Raw genomic sequence first — 18,871 nt, forward strand, 5'->3', positions numbered from 1 at the left:
TGTTAGAGTAAAATAAACACACAATCGAATAATTTCAATAGTGTAATTTTTTTTAAATTTTAAGTGGAATTTTTTCCTCTTAAAAAAGTAAACCACGATTCATTCCAAAGCCCCGAACGTATCAAGCTTAAAATTTATATTTGTATTATTTATGTACTAACTGCTGATAAGGTTTTGGTCATAATTCGTAAACCGGAAGTAGAATTTTTTTTAAACAATATTTCATTATTTTATTTTGAGCTTTTAAATTATTTTTATTTTCTTGATATTTAATGTGTATAATAATTATAGTGATTTCAAGTAATAAAAAATTTTCGAACAAAATCCATATAAGATTTTGAGTTAGAAAAAGACGCAAACCAATACAACGAGAAACTGAAAACATTCCTCTTAAATTTTAAACTAAATTCAAATTAGTAATCTACTCAATTCGAAATGACAATTATTCATTACTAAACAAAATAAAATTTAAATGGATTCAATTTAACTACGATATTTTAAACAATTAATTTAACGTTTCAAAAATTGAATGTTCTAAACTTACCGCCACAGTAATAAGTGGTAAAATAAATTTGAGAGCAAGTCTTTAAGAAAACCAAGTAAATATTATAATTTTCCGCTCTTCATTGCTATCGTATTGCGCATCTCAAAAAGAGTTTCTTTTTCTCAATTTTGAAAGGAAACGACACTTGCAACCGACATAGTGATAAAAATGTAACTTTGCCTCCATTTGATACAAAGTCGTAAAACATTAAAGAGAATAATGGCTAATAAACACAGCCACCGCAAATACTAGACGAACAGAGGGGAATCTTTAATTTTTTAGAATTATACATATAACGCATACATTTTTGACATATTCATTACTTCTTTGAAGTCAAAGAGACGGTTAATGGTCAATTTAAGAACAAACACAATTATCAAAAAATCAAAAAAAAAACCACAAAGATTGTAATAATAATAGCACAGTTAGAAGGATGAATAAAACCAATGACTTTATCTATGTGTAGTGATTTAATTGACTTACAATGATACCTCTAATCTTAAAATAATACCTCGATTGGCTTTGTTTCAGTTTAACATATAATTTGAAGTGTCATTTCGTTGCATTTTAGACTTATTAAACTAACAAAAAAGAGTAAGTACCGATAATCTGGTCAAGCATTAAATTTTGTACATATCTAGAGTTGAAATCAATATCAACAATTATGCTTCTATTTTTAATAGTCAGCTATTTTATAAGCCGGTTTCACAACGTCATTAAAATTATATTGAAGATGAAACATTTTTTGCGGTTATTAATCAAGCAAATGTTATCTCGTATATACATATGTATAGAACTTTTATCTTGTGTTAGATTCCCTACATTTGCGCTCAATTTTTATCGAAAATGCTCTCATAACTGGTAGTTGTGAACGTTTATGTGAGTTTAATTATCGAATTTTGTTTTTTGACCTTTTCATATTCCTCAAATATGTACATACATAAATAAAGTCATGGGTTGGTCAAATCTTATTAAAATTACAAATTTATTAAAATTTCTTAATATATTTTTTTGTTTTGTGAATGTTTTTAATAAATCAAGTGTAATTGAAGTGCAGATTGAAGATTTGCAAATCTGACGAGAATATATCTCGTCAGAATTGCAAAGTTGTATAAATTACACTGTTCGACAAATGACGACTTTTTTTTGGTTCAGAGACGAGATATAACTTTTCTTATAGATCTATGCCCAGTGAACACGAATCTGGTAATAAAAAGTGTTGATTGGCTCGAGATTCGGAGATATATGTGTTTTTTAAATCGCGCGTTTTTTATATATAAATTGGTGTTGTTCGGTCGATTTCTCAAATTCTGTTAATTTCCTGTTCAAAATGAATATTGGAATCTATAGTCGGGTATTTTATCTTTTCATTTGTAGTACTTTTCAGCTTTCAAATCTCTCTAAGTAGTCGTCCAGTTCAAATCAAAAGTCAAAATTACGTATTTTCACTTGGGATTATTATGAGACTATTAATACTATATTATATTGAGTATTTTCTATTGAAACACGTTTATTGGGATAGTGTTCTGGCCACACTATTTTTTTCTTTTAAAAGGGTTAATTGGAAGTGTGCTGAATTTTAAATCGGTAAAATTGCGAGCTAAAAGCTCGTACTAGTATTTACTAGTACGAACTTTTAGTATATTCAGTGACATTAATAACAATTTAATTTCACTGAACTGAAATTAAATTGTTTTAATTTAATTGAAATTGTCCAATCTTAGTTTCTAAATCTCAGGGCAAAATGTTCCAATTTAAGTTCCATGTACCAAGTGTATACTATCTAAAACTAAGTGCAATGATATATTCCCCCTTCTTTTATGTCCATGATGGTACGTAGATTTGAGAAACCTTCTCTGCACTCTTTCAACTCTCAGGCAATGGACTCTACCAATAGGGGTCCAATTTTGTCCATACATGCAGTGTCATGTTAATGATACTGCAGTGGTGTAGTGTTAAATTTTGAAGTACCGGTACGCTCGATTTTGCACAATATTTTTCAATTCAATTTTTATAATTCTTTCGCATACCCGAGATTTCATATTTTGACTGACATGATCAATTATATTTGTTGCACTATAACGCGAATGCAAACGATGGCTAATTTCCAATCCATTTAATTCTTGTAAAAGTAATAGATCAAAACAATCAGAATATGGTCTATCATGTTTAGCTATAAAATACGCAGTTCTAAAAACTTAACATTTAATTTACTTCGTTTAGCAAAAAAAAATGTATCGAATATTGCTTTCGTTTTGAAGCCATTTTTATTTAAGAAAAACTATTTTTATAATTCTTAATCAAAATTAAATACATATATTGTAAATGTATAATACAGTAAAAAATCACTATTCAACATATGTTTAAACTACTTAAGGCAGACCACTAGGGTAACCGCGTGAAAAAAAGGTGATGTTTGGGAATTTAAAAAAAAACTACTGCATGGAATGTTTTATAGTTTTAAGGATATATTTGTAGATATATAATAAATACATAATAATATTTAGATAAAAAAATTTAAAATTCAGCGAGTTATCCGTAATCTCCCAAGGCTCCAAGAAAAAAGTCCCCCCCACTACTGCAGTGATAGCGACCTTCACAGTAATTGAAATCAAAAATTCAAAAATTTTATTAAACTAGAAGATATTTTCCGTACCATGAACAAAAAAAAATTGAAAGGTACCATCAAAAAAAAATTGAAAGGTCATTGGGAGCAATCCGACCCGATCGCGGACATGAATGAAAATTATATAAAATGAAAGAGTATAAATTCACTTAACATTATATATGGTTATTTTATTTAGAATCCACGGGAGAACAAAGTTTTGAACCAAAAATATATTTATTCAAAAAATCGAATACTACTATTAAATATAAGTTGTCGTTCTGTTAAATAGCTACTAAAGCAGCCATACTCAGATTTTTTTTTCTTCCGGGTTTGTTTTGGTTTCTTCTCCACGGGTAGCTACCCTTCGACGCTTACAAAACTTTAGTAAGTAAAGGGTTTTGGCGAGTTGATGTACGTCCCGCGTGATGTTGATGTACGTACCCGGCAGGTATACGTTCGCTCCCTCTTTTTCACACGCAGGTATAGGGTCACGTCTCGCTCGTTGTAATATTTTTTCGCTCGTTTTTCAATATTCCCACAACCCACAAGAAAGCTACCCTTACCACGATAAACTAGAGACATTTATCTATATATCCTCACAATTTCATTTCTGTCCGCCGTGGGTTTTTCTTCCATACTATTTGCCCATTGACTTTTAACAAAATGGCGGAGTTTTTAAAAAAAATTTAAATTTCGCGCTTAAATTTGTTGATTTTTGGCCTGCCAAAATTACATTTTTTATTCAATCGGAAAACTGGAGGTTCATGGTACGGAGAAACATATATAAAAGAAGCTGAAAAAAAATCAAATCGTATTATAAATATCCATATAATAGAGAAAATAATAAAATATTTTAGAAATAATCTCACCAATTTTTATTTTTCTTTCTTGCTTTCATAATAACTAATTAAATTTTTAACTTCTAATTTTACCGCTTATTTATATTCAATGGCCAACAATGTAAGATTATTTTGTCTTGATTGTCCGATAGCGTTTCTTTCGTTGTTTGTAATCATTTTTAATTTACTGAAAGATCTTTCAATACTCGCCAGTGTTATTGGTAAAGTAAATAAAAATAACATAAACACGATATAAGCTTCCGAAAATTCACTGTATTTTGATATTATGAAGTAATTATGAAGATTGGTCATCTTTCCAGTGAAATCGTTTTTCGATAATGAACTTGAATAGAAAATAATATTTTAATATCTTTAGATAGAAAATAATATTTTTTTCATATTGAGTGTTAAAAAATTTGGGCCCTTGTCGAGCATGGGCCCTGATACTTTGCATCACTCCGGGCAATGGTAGCTACGCCACTGGTCCTAAGCGGGCTCTTCACTCGCACCGTGCGCGGCCGCGAACACCATGTGTGTGAGTCGAAATGTGAGTGTGTGCGTTTCGCGCGTTCGAGTTCGCGCCTCGCAGTGTCCCCCACGTTTTGCTCCGCGACGTAGGGACGCGTCACGACGACGAAGCGAAACGCACACACTCACATTATGGTGCGTACGCACCAAGCCAACGAACGGCCCACAGGCCAACTTTTAAAACCAGTAGCGTACAAAATATCGAAATAAAAATTAAATTTAAAAATTGAAATTAAATATCAAAATTAAAACTATTATTATTATATTAAAATTAAATTCAAGTATCAAAATAAAATTATAATCATTATATTAAAATTAAAATTAAATATTGAAAGTTAAAACAGAACATGCACAATTTAAATAAATTTTCGAGATTGACCTAAAATTAGATCATCAACAATCACATACAGGTAATCCTCGACTTTTGTTTGTCGAAGATGTTTTGACTTACGAAGATACGCACTAAGATCGAAAAAAAATCAAAGAATTATTATTTTTACTTCCCCGTAATGCGAGGTTACTGAGAATATATCATGTATTAGTATGGGTGATCCAACGATTTTTGCTAACCCGGGGTGTTTTAGGTCACATCAAACGGATTTTTTTATTCTTCAATTGTTTCTCTCGTCGAAATAAATCAAGTAATTAAATCATTTCAGAGGTAAAATTTATCGGATAATGTGTGATTATTAATTTTATTTCGACGAAAGAAAAAAAACCCTTTGACAAATCACCGACATCCGACACCGCGTTTTTTTATGAATTGTTTTTTTTTTTTATCGATCATCCACGTGGAAATACAGTAACATCTCGTGACGGCTTTAACAATTCTTTTTTTCGCTCGTAAGCAGAGAAATTATAATATTTCTCTGGTTTTAAATGCGTTTCGTCGTAATTAAAAACATTGTTGTAATTCAAAACATCAACGATGATCTAATTTTAGCTCGATCTCGCTCTTTAGCTTGATTTTGATATTTAATTTCAATTTTAAAATTTAATTTTTATTTCGATATTTTGTACGCTACTGCTGGTTAAAAAGTTGGCCCAAAATCGTCGTTGGTTTAGTCCGTAAGCACCATTACACGAGTGGTCTAAAACTGTTTTTTTTTTCGATTCAAAGGATTCGAAGTCCCTGCAGGGGGCGCAGCACCCCTGGGGCCCCACCAAAGGGGGGGAGGTACGCCACTGCGTAGGACTATGATAAGCGCTAGCAATATGTAAATACAGCCCCTAATAAAATAAATAAATATATTTTTATATATATTTTTTTTTAATAAAATGTTAACTATTAGAATAGTCATGTTTAAGCGGTTGATATTACAAATACCGAGCAAATGTACATACGTAATTGTACAAATACAAATGTACATACTTTTCATAGGATTGTATTTTTTAAGCCCAATTTTTTTAGAATCATTGTCGGAATTCGAATTAGTGGTGCTATTGTACGCTAATAAGGCTCTAATCGTTTTCACTTTGAAGTTTTTCGCACGTCGTTCCATTTGAAGTGTGTCAAATTTTGATAGACGGCTGTATTTACATGTTGCTAGCGCTTTGCATAGTCCTAAGCAGTGACGTAGCTAGAAATTTTGGGCCCTGATGCAAAAATTTCTCCCCACTTCCTGGCCAGTTTGTTCGCTCCTGATTTTATTTCTTCGTATGAATTTCGTAATTTACTAACATTTACGTGTATGTAATGTACATTTGCTCGGTATTTGTAATATCAACAGCTTAAACATGACTATTCTAATAGTAAACATTTTATTAAAAAAAATATATATATAAAAATATATTTATTTATTTTATTAGATGCTGTACCCCTTGCGGCACCCCCTTCGGTGGGGCCCCAGGGGTGCTGCGCCCCCTGCAGGGACTTTGAATCCTTTGAATCGAAAAAAAAAATCGAACGTGTTGTTCCCGCCCAAGTAACGACCACGCATAGGCACAAACATTAGTCCTACATATAAAATACTAATGTTTGTATGTATGTGCCAGTGCGTGGTTGGGTGGGAACAACACGTTCGATTTATTTATTTTTCGATTCAAACGATTCAAAGTCCCCACAGGAGGTGCAGCCAGATGGGGCCCGTCAGGAGCGCAGCCCCTAATAAAATAAATAAATATATTTTTATACATATTTTCTTAAAATATTTTTTAAACACCCCGGGCAATGTCGGGCAATAAAGCTAGTGTTTTATATAGTAGTTAAATATATTGAAAACCATTTGCGATTTAACTGCCTAACTAGTAACTTGTGATTGAACTGTTTAATAAGTAATTAGTACTTGTGATTTAAATATGTACATAAATATAAGCTTATTACTGTAACTACTAATTCGTATTATAATTCGAGACTTGTATCATGAATCTCAAAACATGTCAGCATGGATCTCGTAAATACAAATTGCTTTGGGAAATATAATATAAGCATATTAAAATTATGTTTCAATTATTATAATCTCCTACTCGTCCCCGTAACAATATATCATATGTATTTAAGAATTTTATTTCATTAAAAATATAAATCGATACAAAAATGGTCACATGGCATAATGTAAGTAAAATTATGTAATACATCGATCTAAAGAATTATTTGAAGTCAATATATTGGAAAATTATTGTCAACAGTTTTAGACCACTCGTGTAAGCCTCCACTGATATCTTTGACAGTCGGTAATGTTGTAGTCTTGTATGAATGGATCAATTTGTCTTTCAATTGTTTGGTAGCTATTTGCGAATCGTTTCCTCGTCTACATATGAAGTATACTATGGAACAATAAATTTATTATAAAATTGTGATAATAAATATACATACATACATAAGAGTTTATACATATGTATTTATCATTTAATATACCTTCTTGAACATTCTTTTCCTTGACCACTTTGGCTAAACTATCAAAGTTTATTCTATCGATTGGATAGTTTATGAACGATGGTATGTTGCACATATCGAATTCTCCGAATGATCGCACATCAATAAGAATTCTATCACTCCTTATTTCTTTAGACAGCTTGTTGTTTAAAACATCATCGGTGTCGGTTGCCTTTATATCAGAATCCATCATTGTTGGTGATAATTTCAAATATATTTCTTCGTTAAAGGCTTTTGGATGTATCCTTTCATTCGATGACAATATTTTAAGATCGAGATCCTAAATAAAAACAGTGTAAAAGTTAGTTCGTGTAAAATATTAGAGTTGTGATCATATGATACATATTGTATGAGCTTCAAGACCAAATTTAATATACAGACAAGTAGAGACCTTTGAACGAGACATTTTACCTACATATATATGTATAATTGTCATTACTGTGCCTATCATTGTATGACCCTTGAACATTAAAAAAATCGCCCAGTTGGTGGTTTTTTTTTAAGTATAATGCACTTTGAATTCTTTTTGTGTACCATTTAATATAAAAATATTTTGTGTCTCATCTCCAATTGAAGAAGACTTTGAACGAGATGAATGTTAGAAAAGATTATATTCAAATTATATTATATAGAATATTCGTTTAAAACATAAAAAAATGCTGAGAAAAAAGTGCCAGAACGCCGTGTTACATTGGAAAGAAGCCTTGTATATATATATATATGTATGTATGTATGTATGTATGTGTGTGTGTGTGTGTGCGTGCGTGCGTGCGTGCGTGTTTGTGCGCGCGTGCGTGCGTGCGTGCGTGTGTGTGTGTGTGTGTGTGTGTGTGTGTGTGTGTGTGTGTGTGTGTGTGTGTGTGTGTGTGTGTGTGTAGGTGTCATTCATTTACTTTGTCTGATGCTTGAGCATTACAAAATTGCTCGTAGTCGATAAGTTTTTTTATTGTAGCATTTTTGGAACAAATAAGACACTTTGGATTTCTCTTGCGTAGTTTAACTAAAAAGAAAAACCAAAACATTGGCGTGAAAATAATTTTATAATAATGCAATATACATTACAAGGGTAATTTTTAGTAGCTATTTTACCTTTTGTAAAAGTCCAATCAGATGCGTCAACCATCAATAGATATCCGGCAATTGTTGTTTTACCAAGAAGAATTTTTATAGCTTCAATCGCTTGCAAACATCCCATGACGCCTGGTACGGGGCCAAGAACACCATTTTGTGAACATGAGCCCATAGTTTCTGGTGGAGCTGGTGTTGGAAACAGACACCGGTAGCAAGGACAGTTTTCAATCTGAAAAAATTTTTTTTTCACGAGATTGTAAACTAGTACTGGATTATATACTACCCAAATATACATATTGATTCTATAAATTTAATCACTTGTTCATCATCGGACGTCGAGTCTCTCGGAGGATAATTATAAACAGTAAATTGTCCCGATAATTGTAAAGCGGCTGCTGAAACTAGTGGTTTTTTAGTAAGAACGCACGCGTCATTAATTAAATATCTTGTTACTGCATTATCAGTAGCGTCAAGGATAACATCATATTCGGATATTATAGATAAAGCATTAGATGAATCTAATTGTAAGTTATATGGTATCACTTTAACATTGGAGTTCATTCTAAAAATGATATTATTATCACATAAATATGAATACTTTTCAGTTGTGTAAATTAAATAAGAAAAAAAATGTTACTGTTTCAAGGCGATAGCAGCAGAATCAACTTTACTCATACCGACTTTAACTTCGGAATGTAAGGGTTGTCTGTGTAAATTGGTTATTTCAACTGCATCATAATCTACTATTCCAATGCAACCTATTGAGTTAAAATAACAATTTTATGAAAGAAAAGAAAAACAAAATTATAAAAAGTTGTATTGCCCAGTACTTACCGACACCTGCACCAACGAGATATATAGCAGCTGGACAGCCTAATCCACCAGCACCGACAATAAGAACGGATCCCTTCATTAATTTACTAATAATTTCTTTGGCAGATCCTAATTCAAGTAATAGTGCTTGACGACTGTAACGCTCAATAGCCCAACGAGGAATTTCATTGGTGTTTTCAGTATCCCGGTTGAAACTCTTAAAATAAATTAATATACATGAAAAATGAAAATATAATATAAATAAGTGTAAGAAATTAAAATAAAATAAGTTATACTTTGTTATATTCATTTTTTAAAGTTAGAAGTTCTTCTTCCTTCGCTCGTAATGTATTTTTTAATTGTCTTATTTCTTTTTCCAACTTCAATATATTGGCGTGCGTCATATTGAGAAAACGACAGATGAGCACGTGAGTCGATTGTCAAAATTGACAACAATTATCTTGGAAACTTTGGCCTAAATCCACTAAAAGTATTCCCTAACAATGGTAGTAGGGACACACTACATTTGTTCGCCGTTTGGATTTATAATGGTAACAAATTAAATGGCCAGTATTTTAATCAATTTCGGCAAGTATATAAATCAGTTTTTGGCCAGTATTTTATTAATAAAATGGTCAGTATTATATTATTAAATGTCAGTAAACATATACATATAAATAACAAATGGAGAGTATAAAAATAATAAACGGTCAATATAAAACAAAAAACATTGTTTTACCACTTCTCTGTTGACTAAAAGGCTTTCCCAAAAGCTTTTCTCTTTTATACTAGCTTTTTAACAGTCAATTTAAACAATTCCAACGCATTTGGTGGAAGGTGTGAGTACTGCTGCATCTTTATACTAATTTGAATGTGTTGAGAACCATTGAGAGATTATATAAGTAATGAATTGAGTTTGATTCCTTTGTCTCCATTTATAAATAAATAATAGCATAGCCTATTCAAATATTTCATTTGTTGGAGATTGCTGAAGTACAATGATATCCTGGAGAATCTCTTCCCTCGCATGTAAATTTACTAATCCCTCAATTTTTTTCAAACACATTTCACTTAATTTGTACCCAACACATAGTATACATATTTTTTGGTCTAAATACTATCGAAAATGCATTGTTAATTGCATCGGAAGCATCAGAAATTAAATAATGTGGATTAAACTCTTCCGTATTGTTTATTAATCCTGTTAAAAGAGAGTTAAATATATATTGGAAATCTAACATACAAACATTCCCAAGAAAAAATGGCTATTCCTGTTGGATGGAATTGTCTATGAAAATCATATCAACCTTGTGTTGATACCAACCTAAATGTGCTGATACCAGCCATTCTTCAAAATAAAACTTATCGTTTAACATCAATACTGACGGTCTCCGTGACGAGTCAGAATGTTAAATTACAGAAAACGCAAATATCGGAAGGCAAAGATCGAAAATCGAAAGATCGTAAGTCGAAAGATAAAAAAAAGGGTGCATGGTAAACGGTACATACTCACTTAATTTGCGCGAGCAGGATACAACAGGAACAAAAGGAACAGACTTTTCCTCCCGTATTAATGTGCGCGCGCAGAATACGGTAGGAAAAGCCTGTTTCTGTTGTACCCTGCTCGCGCAAATTAAGTGAGTATGTACCGTTTACCATGCACCCTTTTTTTTTGATCTTTCGATTTTCGATCTTTGGCTTCCGATATTTGTGTTTTCTGTAATTTAACATTCTGGATCGTCACGTAGACTCCAATACTGAGCATTAAATATAAATATTTATATTTTATTATTTATACTGACCACTTGTATACGGACCGTTTAATATAAATACTGATAAAAATAGACTAAAATACTTACCAGCAAAATACAAGGCTATGAAATATGAAGTATATGAAATATGAAATAAATATATGAGAAAATATTGGCAATGGCCGTAGTTGTACGGCGTCGAGTCGCACGAAATGTCAAAGTGCTCAGGTTAGGTGTGTGATGTATGCGAGCGTGATGCGGTGCGCGATGCTAAGGGGGGCGAAGGGGGCAACGGGGGCGCTGGGGGCGCGTCGGTTCGCAAGCGAGACGTCCGCGAGGAGGTCTGCGCCCCTCCCTGAAGACGACGAGTTTCGTGTCCTGAACTTCAACAAAAAACGCGTCCAACTTCGACGTCCGCCTCTCAAGCGAGAGCCTATACCACCGCCCCGAACCCAAACTATGTCAGAAAAACAGGTATACATATTGCTTCGCCTTGCTCTTACCCGATTCCCACAATCAAATCCCACTTTCTACCTTTATTTTTGTACTTAGTATCATTTTTTTCAGAATCCTAGTTTCAATCACTCGCCCTAAAAATAGTCCATCTTACTATTTACTTGAAATTGGTGTACACTTATTAAGTCATCATTAATTTGTTCTTTGTCGTATCACTTTTATTTAGCCATGCCAAGAACAAGCTTTGGTTCATTTGATTGAAATCCTACAATTTGGCCTTGTCTTAGCACTTAAAGTAAATTGAGTTTTTATTACTTTTTTGTCTATAATTTGAAATTTATATTTATTGTTCCCAATAAAACGATGTTTGTTTTATTATGTGCAATCGATTTTTATATTATATATACAATATTTTTATTGTACAAATATTATGGATATATCTACATACATACAACTCTGAGATACTCGCGTATTTTCAATGACATTCAAATTCTTTATTCGAAATGTATATATTATTTTTTTATTTTTTCATAATTATGTATGTGTAATATGTATTTATTGTTGAGCCGTTTTAATATTTTAAACGTTGAGATTTGGAATGTTTCTAAACGGTCTCCGTGACGAGCCGGAATGTTAAATTACAGAAAACGCAAATATCGGAAGGCAAAGATCGAAAATCGAAAGATTTTAAGTCGAAAGATCAATAAAAAGGTTGCATGGTAAACGGTACGTACTCACGTACATACTCACTTAATTTGCGCGAGCAGAATTCAACAGGAACAAGAGGAACAGGCTTTTCCTCCCGTATTAATGTGCGCGCGCAGAATACGGGAGGAAAAGACTGTTCCTCTTGTTCCTGTTGTACCCTGCTCGCGCAAATTAAGTGAGTATGTAAGTGAGTTTACCATGCACCCTTTTTTTTTGATCTTTCGACTTAAGATCTTTCGATTTCCGATCTTTGCCTTCCGATATTTGTGTTTTCTGTAATTTAACATTCTGGCTCGTCACGTAGACCCGTTTCTAAAACATACCATAAAAATATTGTTTTTGGCCAAAGATCGATGTACAGGGTTTACAAGTATAATTATATGTATGGGTCTACCTCACGGCACCGAAAGTCAAAAGATCGAAAATCGAAAGATCTTCAGTCGAAAGATCAAAAAAAAGGGTGCATGGTAAACGGTACTATGTATATATAATATATATATCAGTGGCATGCGGTGAAATTATCTCTCTTTTTGTCATACAGCCTTGTTAAATGTGCGCGCGCAGGATATGGGAGAAAAAGCCTATTCCTCTTGTCCCTCTTGTATCCTGCTCGCGCAAATTAAGTGAGGATGTACGACGGGGGGAGAGATACTTTTACCGCACGCCACTGTATATATGTATATGTACTAACCGTTTTTCATATGTATGCATGGTAAACGAACATTTTCGATTTTTTGACTGGTACGGTTACGGTCACCCTGATATGTATATCGCAAGTCAACCTCACTGGAGTATTATCTTAAAATACATTATTTAATTCGTTAATATGTGGATTTTCAGCATTGGCCCAGCGTTTGGCCAGGACCACGCTCTTTCCACCCTGCTTCAGTACCGTTGCCGTTACGTCAAGGCTATCCTTTGAAAAATCAGGCCCCACCAGGTGCATTTTGCAATGCAGAGCTTATGAAGATTCCAAATTTTTTACATTTAACACCACCAGCAATCAAAGCTCAATGTGACGCCATCAAAAAATTCTGCACCCCTTGGCCGGTCGGCTTAGAAACTGATGCAAAATGCGATGAAAAATTCCCATTAGAGGTACCTCAATCTTTTTCATATTGAAATTTAAAGATTCGCTTATATGCATATGGTTAATAAAAGTTTTAATTTAATTATAGGTAATTACATCCGATTACTGCCACAGTGGACCTTCCATTAGAGATCCGCTTTCGAGAATAGTAACCATTCGAATGAAGTTATCCAAAATGCCATTGGATAATCACGCGCGGGACAAATTACGTCGATTAGTAGGTGACAAATACGATGAAACCACCGACATGCTCACCATCACGAGCGATAGATGCCCTTTTAAAAAGCAAAACTTAGATTTCGTCATGTATCTTCTCACCGCGGTGTATCACGAGTCTTGGACTGTCGAGTCTTGGGAGGCAGAAAAGACCGAAGCAGATATGGAAGTTTATATTTGGGATAATAATGCTTCCAAAAAGTCTGCCATTTTTGTGAAAACTTGGAAACCAGATCAAGTCGTTGATTTGAGCAAAGATTTTATTGATAAATTTGATATTAGCACCATACCCGAAATGAACGAGTATAAAGAAGCTGTTAATGATTATATGAATATTGGAGAAAACGATTATCAAATTTACAAATATAAAAACGCTGTTTTAAAAATGTTAGGATTACCTGTTACGGAGCAGTTAGTAATAAGCGATTCTAATAAATCATAAATCTTTTATACTCTCATTTTAGAAATGTATTTATAGTATTAATAAAAAATCAAAAAAGAACATAATACTTGTTATAATTTCAATATGTAAATATATATGTATATACCTGCAATGTGTTTAAAATATATTTTAAATTTCATTTTGGAATGTTTTTCATGTAAATACTCTTGTGTAGAGTCGTGTAAAATAATGGAAATTTTATATTTTTAAACACATCAAATGTTAAATTTATATATGTAGTGATGATCGAAATAAAAAAAACACTCATGTATATATAAAATGTATAATATACACACATACGTGTATTCGTATATATTATTTGTTACAAAAACTACAGATTCACAAAAATAAGATCGAATTATGCATATAAAAAGTAATCTTTACATAATCGTATTTACAAATGGAAATAAAAATAACAACAAATATTAAAAAAACCAATTTTTCTAATTAATTCACGCACTCACTCTTTTCACAATTCACACAGTATTTGGCACTTAATATGGGGGATTTCATAGCGCCTCGAACTATTTAGTTTTTAGTCATTCGAAGGACTCATACCACAAGTGTTTATAACATGATTTGATTTAAACATAGAAAACTTAAAAATTAAAAATAATAGCTCTCTTATGAACTCGGATCTGTCATTAAGAATGCCATGTACACATAATGAAATCTTAAATTTTAATTTAAAGCTTCATACTGAGCAATTCCTCAAACCATTTTAGATTCCATTAAATACAAGTTTGTTTTACTATTGGTACTTTCAAATAAAACAAAAATTTATATTTAATTTAATATAAAAACAAACCTATAAAATCGACACGCCCTGCATATGTATAAAATTGGATCTGCACAATTATAACTTTCTTCAAAATTTAACTATTTATACTATGAAGGTTTTTTATTAAGAATTGTCAGCAAGAAATCACAATTTTTATTGTTTTATCAATATAGGTAATAACTTCATTATTAAATCTCTTGAAGATGATTGAATATCTAACTATTTTTAGGACGTTTCGAAATTAATACATTTTAACATTTTCAAAAATCATTCCTTGTATATTATCAAATATATTATTTACAATTTTATATAAAACACCATTTTGCTACAATCGTTATAAAAATATGCATACTATAACTAACACTAAATCTGAATTATTGCTTCCGATAAACTGGCTTTAAAATCGATAAAAACATCAGTCGTACATTATTCATTTTTATTTATCGAATTGATTTTGATATCAAAAGTAAGAATTCATCGTCATGAAAGAAAATATTCGTTAAAAATATACATACATGTAAATTTTACGAAAATTGATTTTGAAATATTTACAATTACAAATCGCTCATCACAATTTTGTAAAACCATGAATGTTTTTATATTGTATATACACATAATATAATATTATATATTTACATTTTTCTTAATTTAATTTGAGCAAATTTTGTTTTGGATCTTTTACTATCACATTTTGATGATTTAAAAAAATTCTCATGCTGTTTTCGGTTTATTAATATTATAAAACTTTTTTTTTGAAATATATATCATCTGAATTTACTGAATCAATATGATTCATCATATTTTGATAATGTCACAGTAATTAATTTGTCAATTATTTGCACTTCTAATATGTGTATGAAATTTTATTTACATCTAAATCAGTCAAAATAATTTATTTTGGTTTGATTTTATTGCATGTTCAATTAATCAATTAAAACTATTTTTATTATTAAAAATATGTAAATACAGAGCCATATATTTTATTAAATAGTTGACTAAAATTAATTTCAGTACATTCAATTTAATGAAAAGTAGCATTTGGTGAACGCTCGCTTGCTGGCTATGGCTTTGCATATAAATATTTATGTATTCAATAAAGATGCGTATAAATTCACTAAAATAATATTTATCAATAACTCGCAATAGTTTTTGGTTTTATATAATAGAATAAAAAAAATATATAAATCTACTTCACATAACACAGTCACCAAAACAATATTAAAGCTAGAATAATAAGGCAATCTCGCAGCACGATATCGCACTTGTACGTACTGAAGCTCCGGATCATATCATCGGTCCGTCTTCGTCTTCTTCTTTGTGACTATTCGCCAGCCTCAATCCAGTGTTTGGCGACTGCGTTAACAGACTGTATGATTCACGTGATACCATAAGTCTGTGTTGACCGTTTACTATCAAATGGGATCCACGTCTTATCGACCTCTTGCCAAGCTCTATCAATTCGATCGTATCTCTATTGAAAACGAAGCTCTTGTAGGCTTTCACGAAGACGCACACGAGAATCAGTATCCCAAACGCTACCATTGTGTATGATAGTATCGGACCAGCTATTGGGCTGAAGGTGGTTGCTAAATATATCCATCGTCTGATACCTGGAGGCAAATCGGACATACCCTGAAATTGTATATCTTAATATTAATAAAAATCTATAACTGGAATAATTAATCGTTTGGTATGTCTATAGTATGATTACCTCTTCAACCCACATCACAGGATATATCATATCGGGAAATTTGGCAACACTTGCAACATTTTTAGCCTGTTCGACTCTTAAATTTAGTTGGACTCGTACTTTACCTTCTATTGGAACTCCGAGTTTCTAAAAATAATTAAATAAATTTATTATATTTATAATAAATTAGGTTGACATTGAAATCAAGTTAGTAATAACAACATATTATACCGGTTGAATCTTGAAGTATGTTCCATGCTTTTCTTTTTCAGGACTCAAACCTTCAAACGGTTCTAAGAGAGTTGGATCAGCATTATAAAAATGAGGGAATGATAAGTATACCGGAGCATCTGAAATTTTTATTTTGTAATTAGATTCTTTAGTTAATGTGTAGTGAAATAACATTTGAAAAATAACACCAACCATATTGACATGGACTTATATTTTGTAGTCCTTTTGGTGGACAGAACTCTGTTCCTGGACAATAACATTTATTTTCAGGGATTTTGTCTATTGTTTCAAAGACATTTTCTGGTGGAGTGTAAATGTCGGCACTTATACCTATTAATTGAATGAAAATTAGTAAATTACAGTATTATCCAATATATATGTATTAAAGTTCATTATTTTAAAGTACCATCTTTGACTGTAGGTCCTCTGTATTGAAGTGGAAGAATCCTGCATAGATCCTTATCATAGACATAGACTACATCAGCTTTGGTTACTTCTCTGGGAGGGAAAAATGAACCTTCAGATGCCCTAAAAGAATATTTACAATGTGTATGGAATTGTATAATTGTAAGTATGTACAATATATGAACGTTAGATTTTCAAATGTGATGGAAAAAATACTACAAAAAAAATAACAAGCCTCACCTTATTTCTGTGCATGGTTTATCGTTCCAATATGGCAAATGATCCAGTCCATTTAATTTGTCCAAGTATCCAAAGTTTTCCATTCCGGAGTGTCCAGTGTGTATAGTGGATACTTCCTTCAGCGTTCCGTTCCTCTGCAAAAGTAAACGGTTGTTAGCAATGGGATCATTTATAATTTATCTAGTTGTTGATATGTCAATCATCATCTTTTCAAAGTGGCCGTAGCCTTGTCCAAACACTGTGGCGCAATTGAAGAAACATTTGAGAATGTACCACACACAAATTGTATATTATGATATTTGGTTAAGGAGCGTCACTTGAGGGAAATATTTCCCAATGTTAAATTTTAAATACATACATACATGTGCATACTGAAAAATGTTTACTGTATGAATAACGATCATTGAATAAATATTGGGACGAGAAGCGGTCAATTATCTTGACTTTGTATAAGGAAAATTTAACTTTCCTTCCACTTTAAATGATCTTAAATGTAAGTTAACATTGAATAAAATTTATAGTATATTTAAAACTTAAAATTTTTGTTTTTATTGCTATAGCTAAAATTTGTGTGGAAAAAATGAGCGAATTTATCTTTCTAAATTATTCAAATTAATCTAATTTAACATGTAATATAGTAGATTTAATTCTACCCCACTTATACATACATTAAGAAAAGATTATTTTTATAAATGAGAGTTTTACTTCGGTTAGTTCTTAAATGTTTTATCAATTTTGAACTTACAGCTATGAGAAGACCCATTTTGCTCATGGGTCTTTTATGTCTTGGATAGAACTTGTGCGCCAAACTAACGAACGGATCGTCATAACCGAAGACCAACTCATCAGCAGTAACATGAACGAATGGCTTGACTTTGGCCAACAGCAGGGCTAGTGATATAGTCTTCTGAATTAAAAATCCTAGATAATTACTCTTTGTCGACAACGTCTGCAATCAAGTACATATAAAGTTTTCATCAATATTATATATATATATATATTTATACATTAAATAGAACGATAATATAATAATAATTTCATAAATGTTAATTCATCATAGAATATGATGATATTTTAATTATAATATTCGCATTTCTATATGGACATTATAAAAATGTTGATTTTTCCCCTCAATATTGTTTTAGTATGGTCAAAGCAATAACGACTAATTTTTTATTTTTAAATTTCAATTTATTTTATTTTTAAAGGACAGATGTGATACTCACCAAGAGAGGTATATTCGGTACGACCAATTTTTGGAATTTATTCACAGACATTTCAGGCACAAACTTCAGTATCTTCTTGTGCTGAAACGTCACCGTATCATTTTCGTGGAACTTGATGTTGACCTTCTCCATGTCTTCCCTGTGTCAAAGAGGAAAACAATGTATCGGAATATATTTGAAGTGCATGTTGGCATATTAAATTTCAATGGAAATGCGTGTCGAACGTTCGTCGAACGTAAAAGGTGTAACGATTGCACAGGTGATGCATGTGCTGTGCTAGACTGCCTTGAGTCCTCGGTTGAAACCAGTTCGATAATATCGGATAAATTGCACTGTTTTGTGCACAAAAATTCCGGA

At 31.8% G+C, this 18,871-nt stretch overlaps 3 protein-coding genes across 4 annotated transcripts in view; 1 reads left to right on the forward strand and 2 right to left on the reverse strand.

Annotated features, from left to right (window-relative positions):
* Positions 1–6,953: 6,953 nt before the first annotated feature.
* Positions 6,954–9,770, reverse strand: Uba4 (Ubiquitin-like activating enzyme 4). Its single transcript, XM_077443849.1, has 8 exons — positions 9,575–9,770; positions 9,300–9,495; positions 9,103–9,223; positions 8,784–9,027; positions 8,484–8,694; positions 8,288–8,394; positions 7,377–7,674; positions 6,954–7,285 (listed from the first exon to the last, which is right to left on the reverse strand). The coding sequence occupies exons 1-8, from the start codon at positions 9,680–9,682 to the stop codon at positions 7,119–7,121; spliced, it is 1,452 nt and encodes a 483-aa protein (XP_077299975.1). The 5' UTR covers positions 9,683–9,770; the 3' UTR covers positions 6,954–7,118.
* A 1,439-nt stretch (positions 9,771–11,209) lies between these two features.
* mRpS35 (mitochondrial ribosomal protein S35) lies at positions 11,210–14,547 on the forward strand. The gene is made up of 3 exons (XM_077443850.1): positions 11,210–11,503; positions 13,034–13,291; positions 13,372–14,547. Exons 1-3 carry the CDS (start codon positions 11,270–11,272, stop codon positions 13,939–13,941), a joined length of 1,062 nt encoding a protein of 353 aa, XP_077299976.1. The 5' UTR covers positions 11,210–11,269; the 3' UTR covers positions 13,942–14,547.
* Positions 14,484–18,871, reverse strand: part of dsb (scavenger receptor class B member debris buster) — a 66,771-nt gene continuing 62,383 nt past the window's right edge. For both annotated transcript variants that reach the window (XM_077443848.1, XM_077443847.1), the window contains exons 5-12: positions 18,515–18,653; positions 18,034–18,237; positions 17,289–17,422; positions 17,050–17,171; positions 16,836–16,973; positions 16,644–16,762; positions 16,434–16,559; positions 14,484–16,354 (exon numbers count right to left, since the gene is read on the reverse strand). In XM_077443848.1, the coding sequence (XP_077299974.1) occupies positions 16,007–16,354; positions 16,434–16,559; positions 16,644–16,762; positions 16,836–16,973; positions 17,050–17,171; positions 17,289–17,422; positions 18,034–18,237; positions 18,515–18,653 (1,330 nt within the window). In that variant the 3' untranslated portion in view covers positions 14,484–16,006. The remainder of the gene's footprint in view (positions 16,355–16,433; positions 16,560–16,643; positions 16,763–16,835; positions 16,974–17,049; positions 17,172–17,288; positions 17,423–18,033; positions 18,238–18,514; positions 18,654–18,871) is intronic.

This window comes from Arctopsyche grandis, chromosome 13 (genome assembly GCF_051622035.1).
Source record: "Arctopsyche grandis isolate Sample6627 chromosome 13, ASM5162203v2, whole genome shotgun sequence".
Taxonomy (NCBI): domain Eukaryota; kingdom Metazoa; phylum Arthropoda; class Insecta; order Trichoptera; family Hydropsychidae; genus Arctopsyche; species Arctopsyche grandis.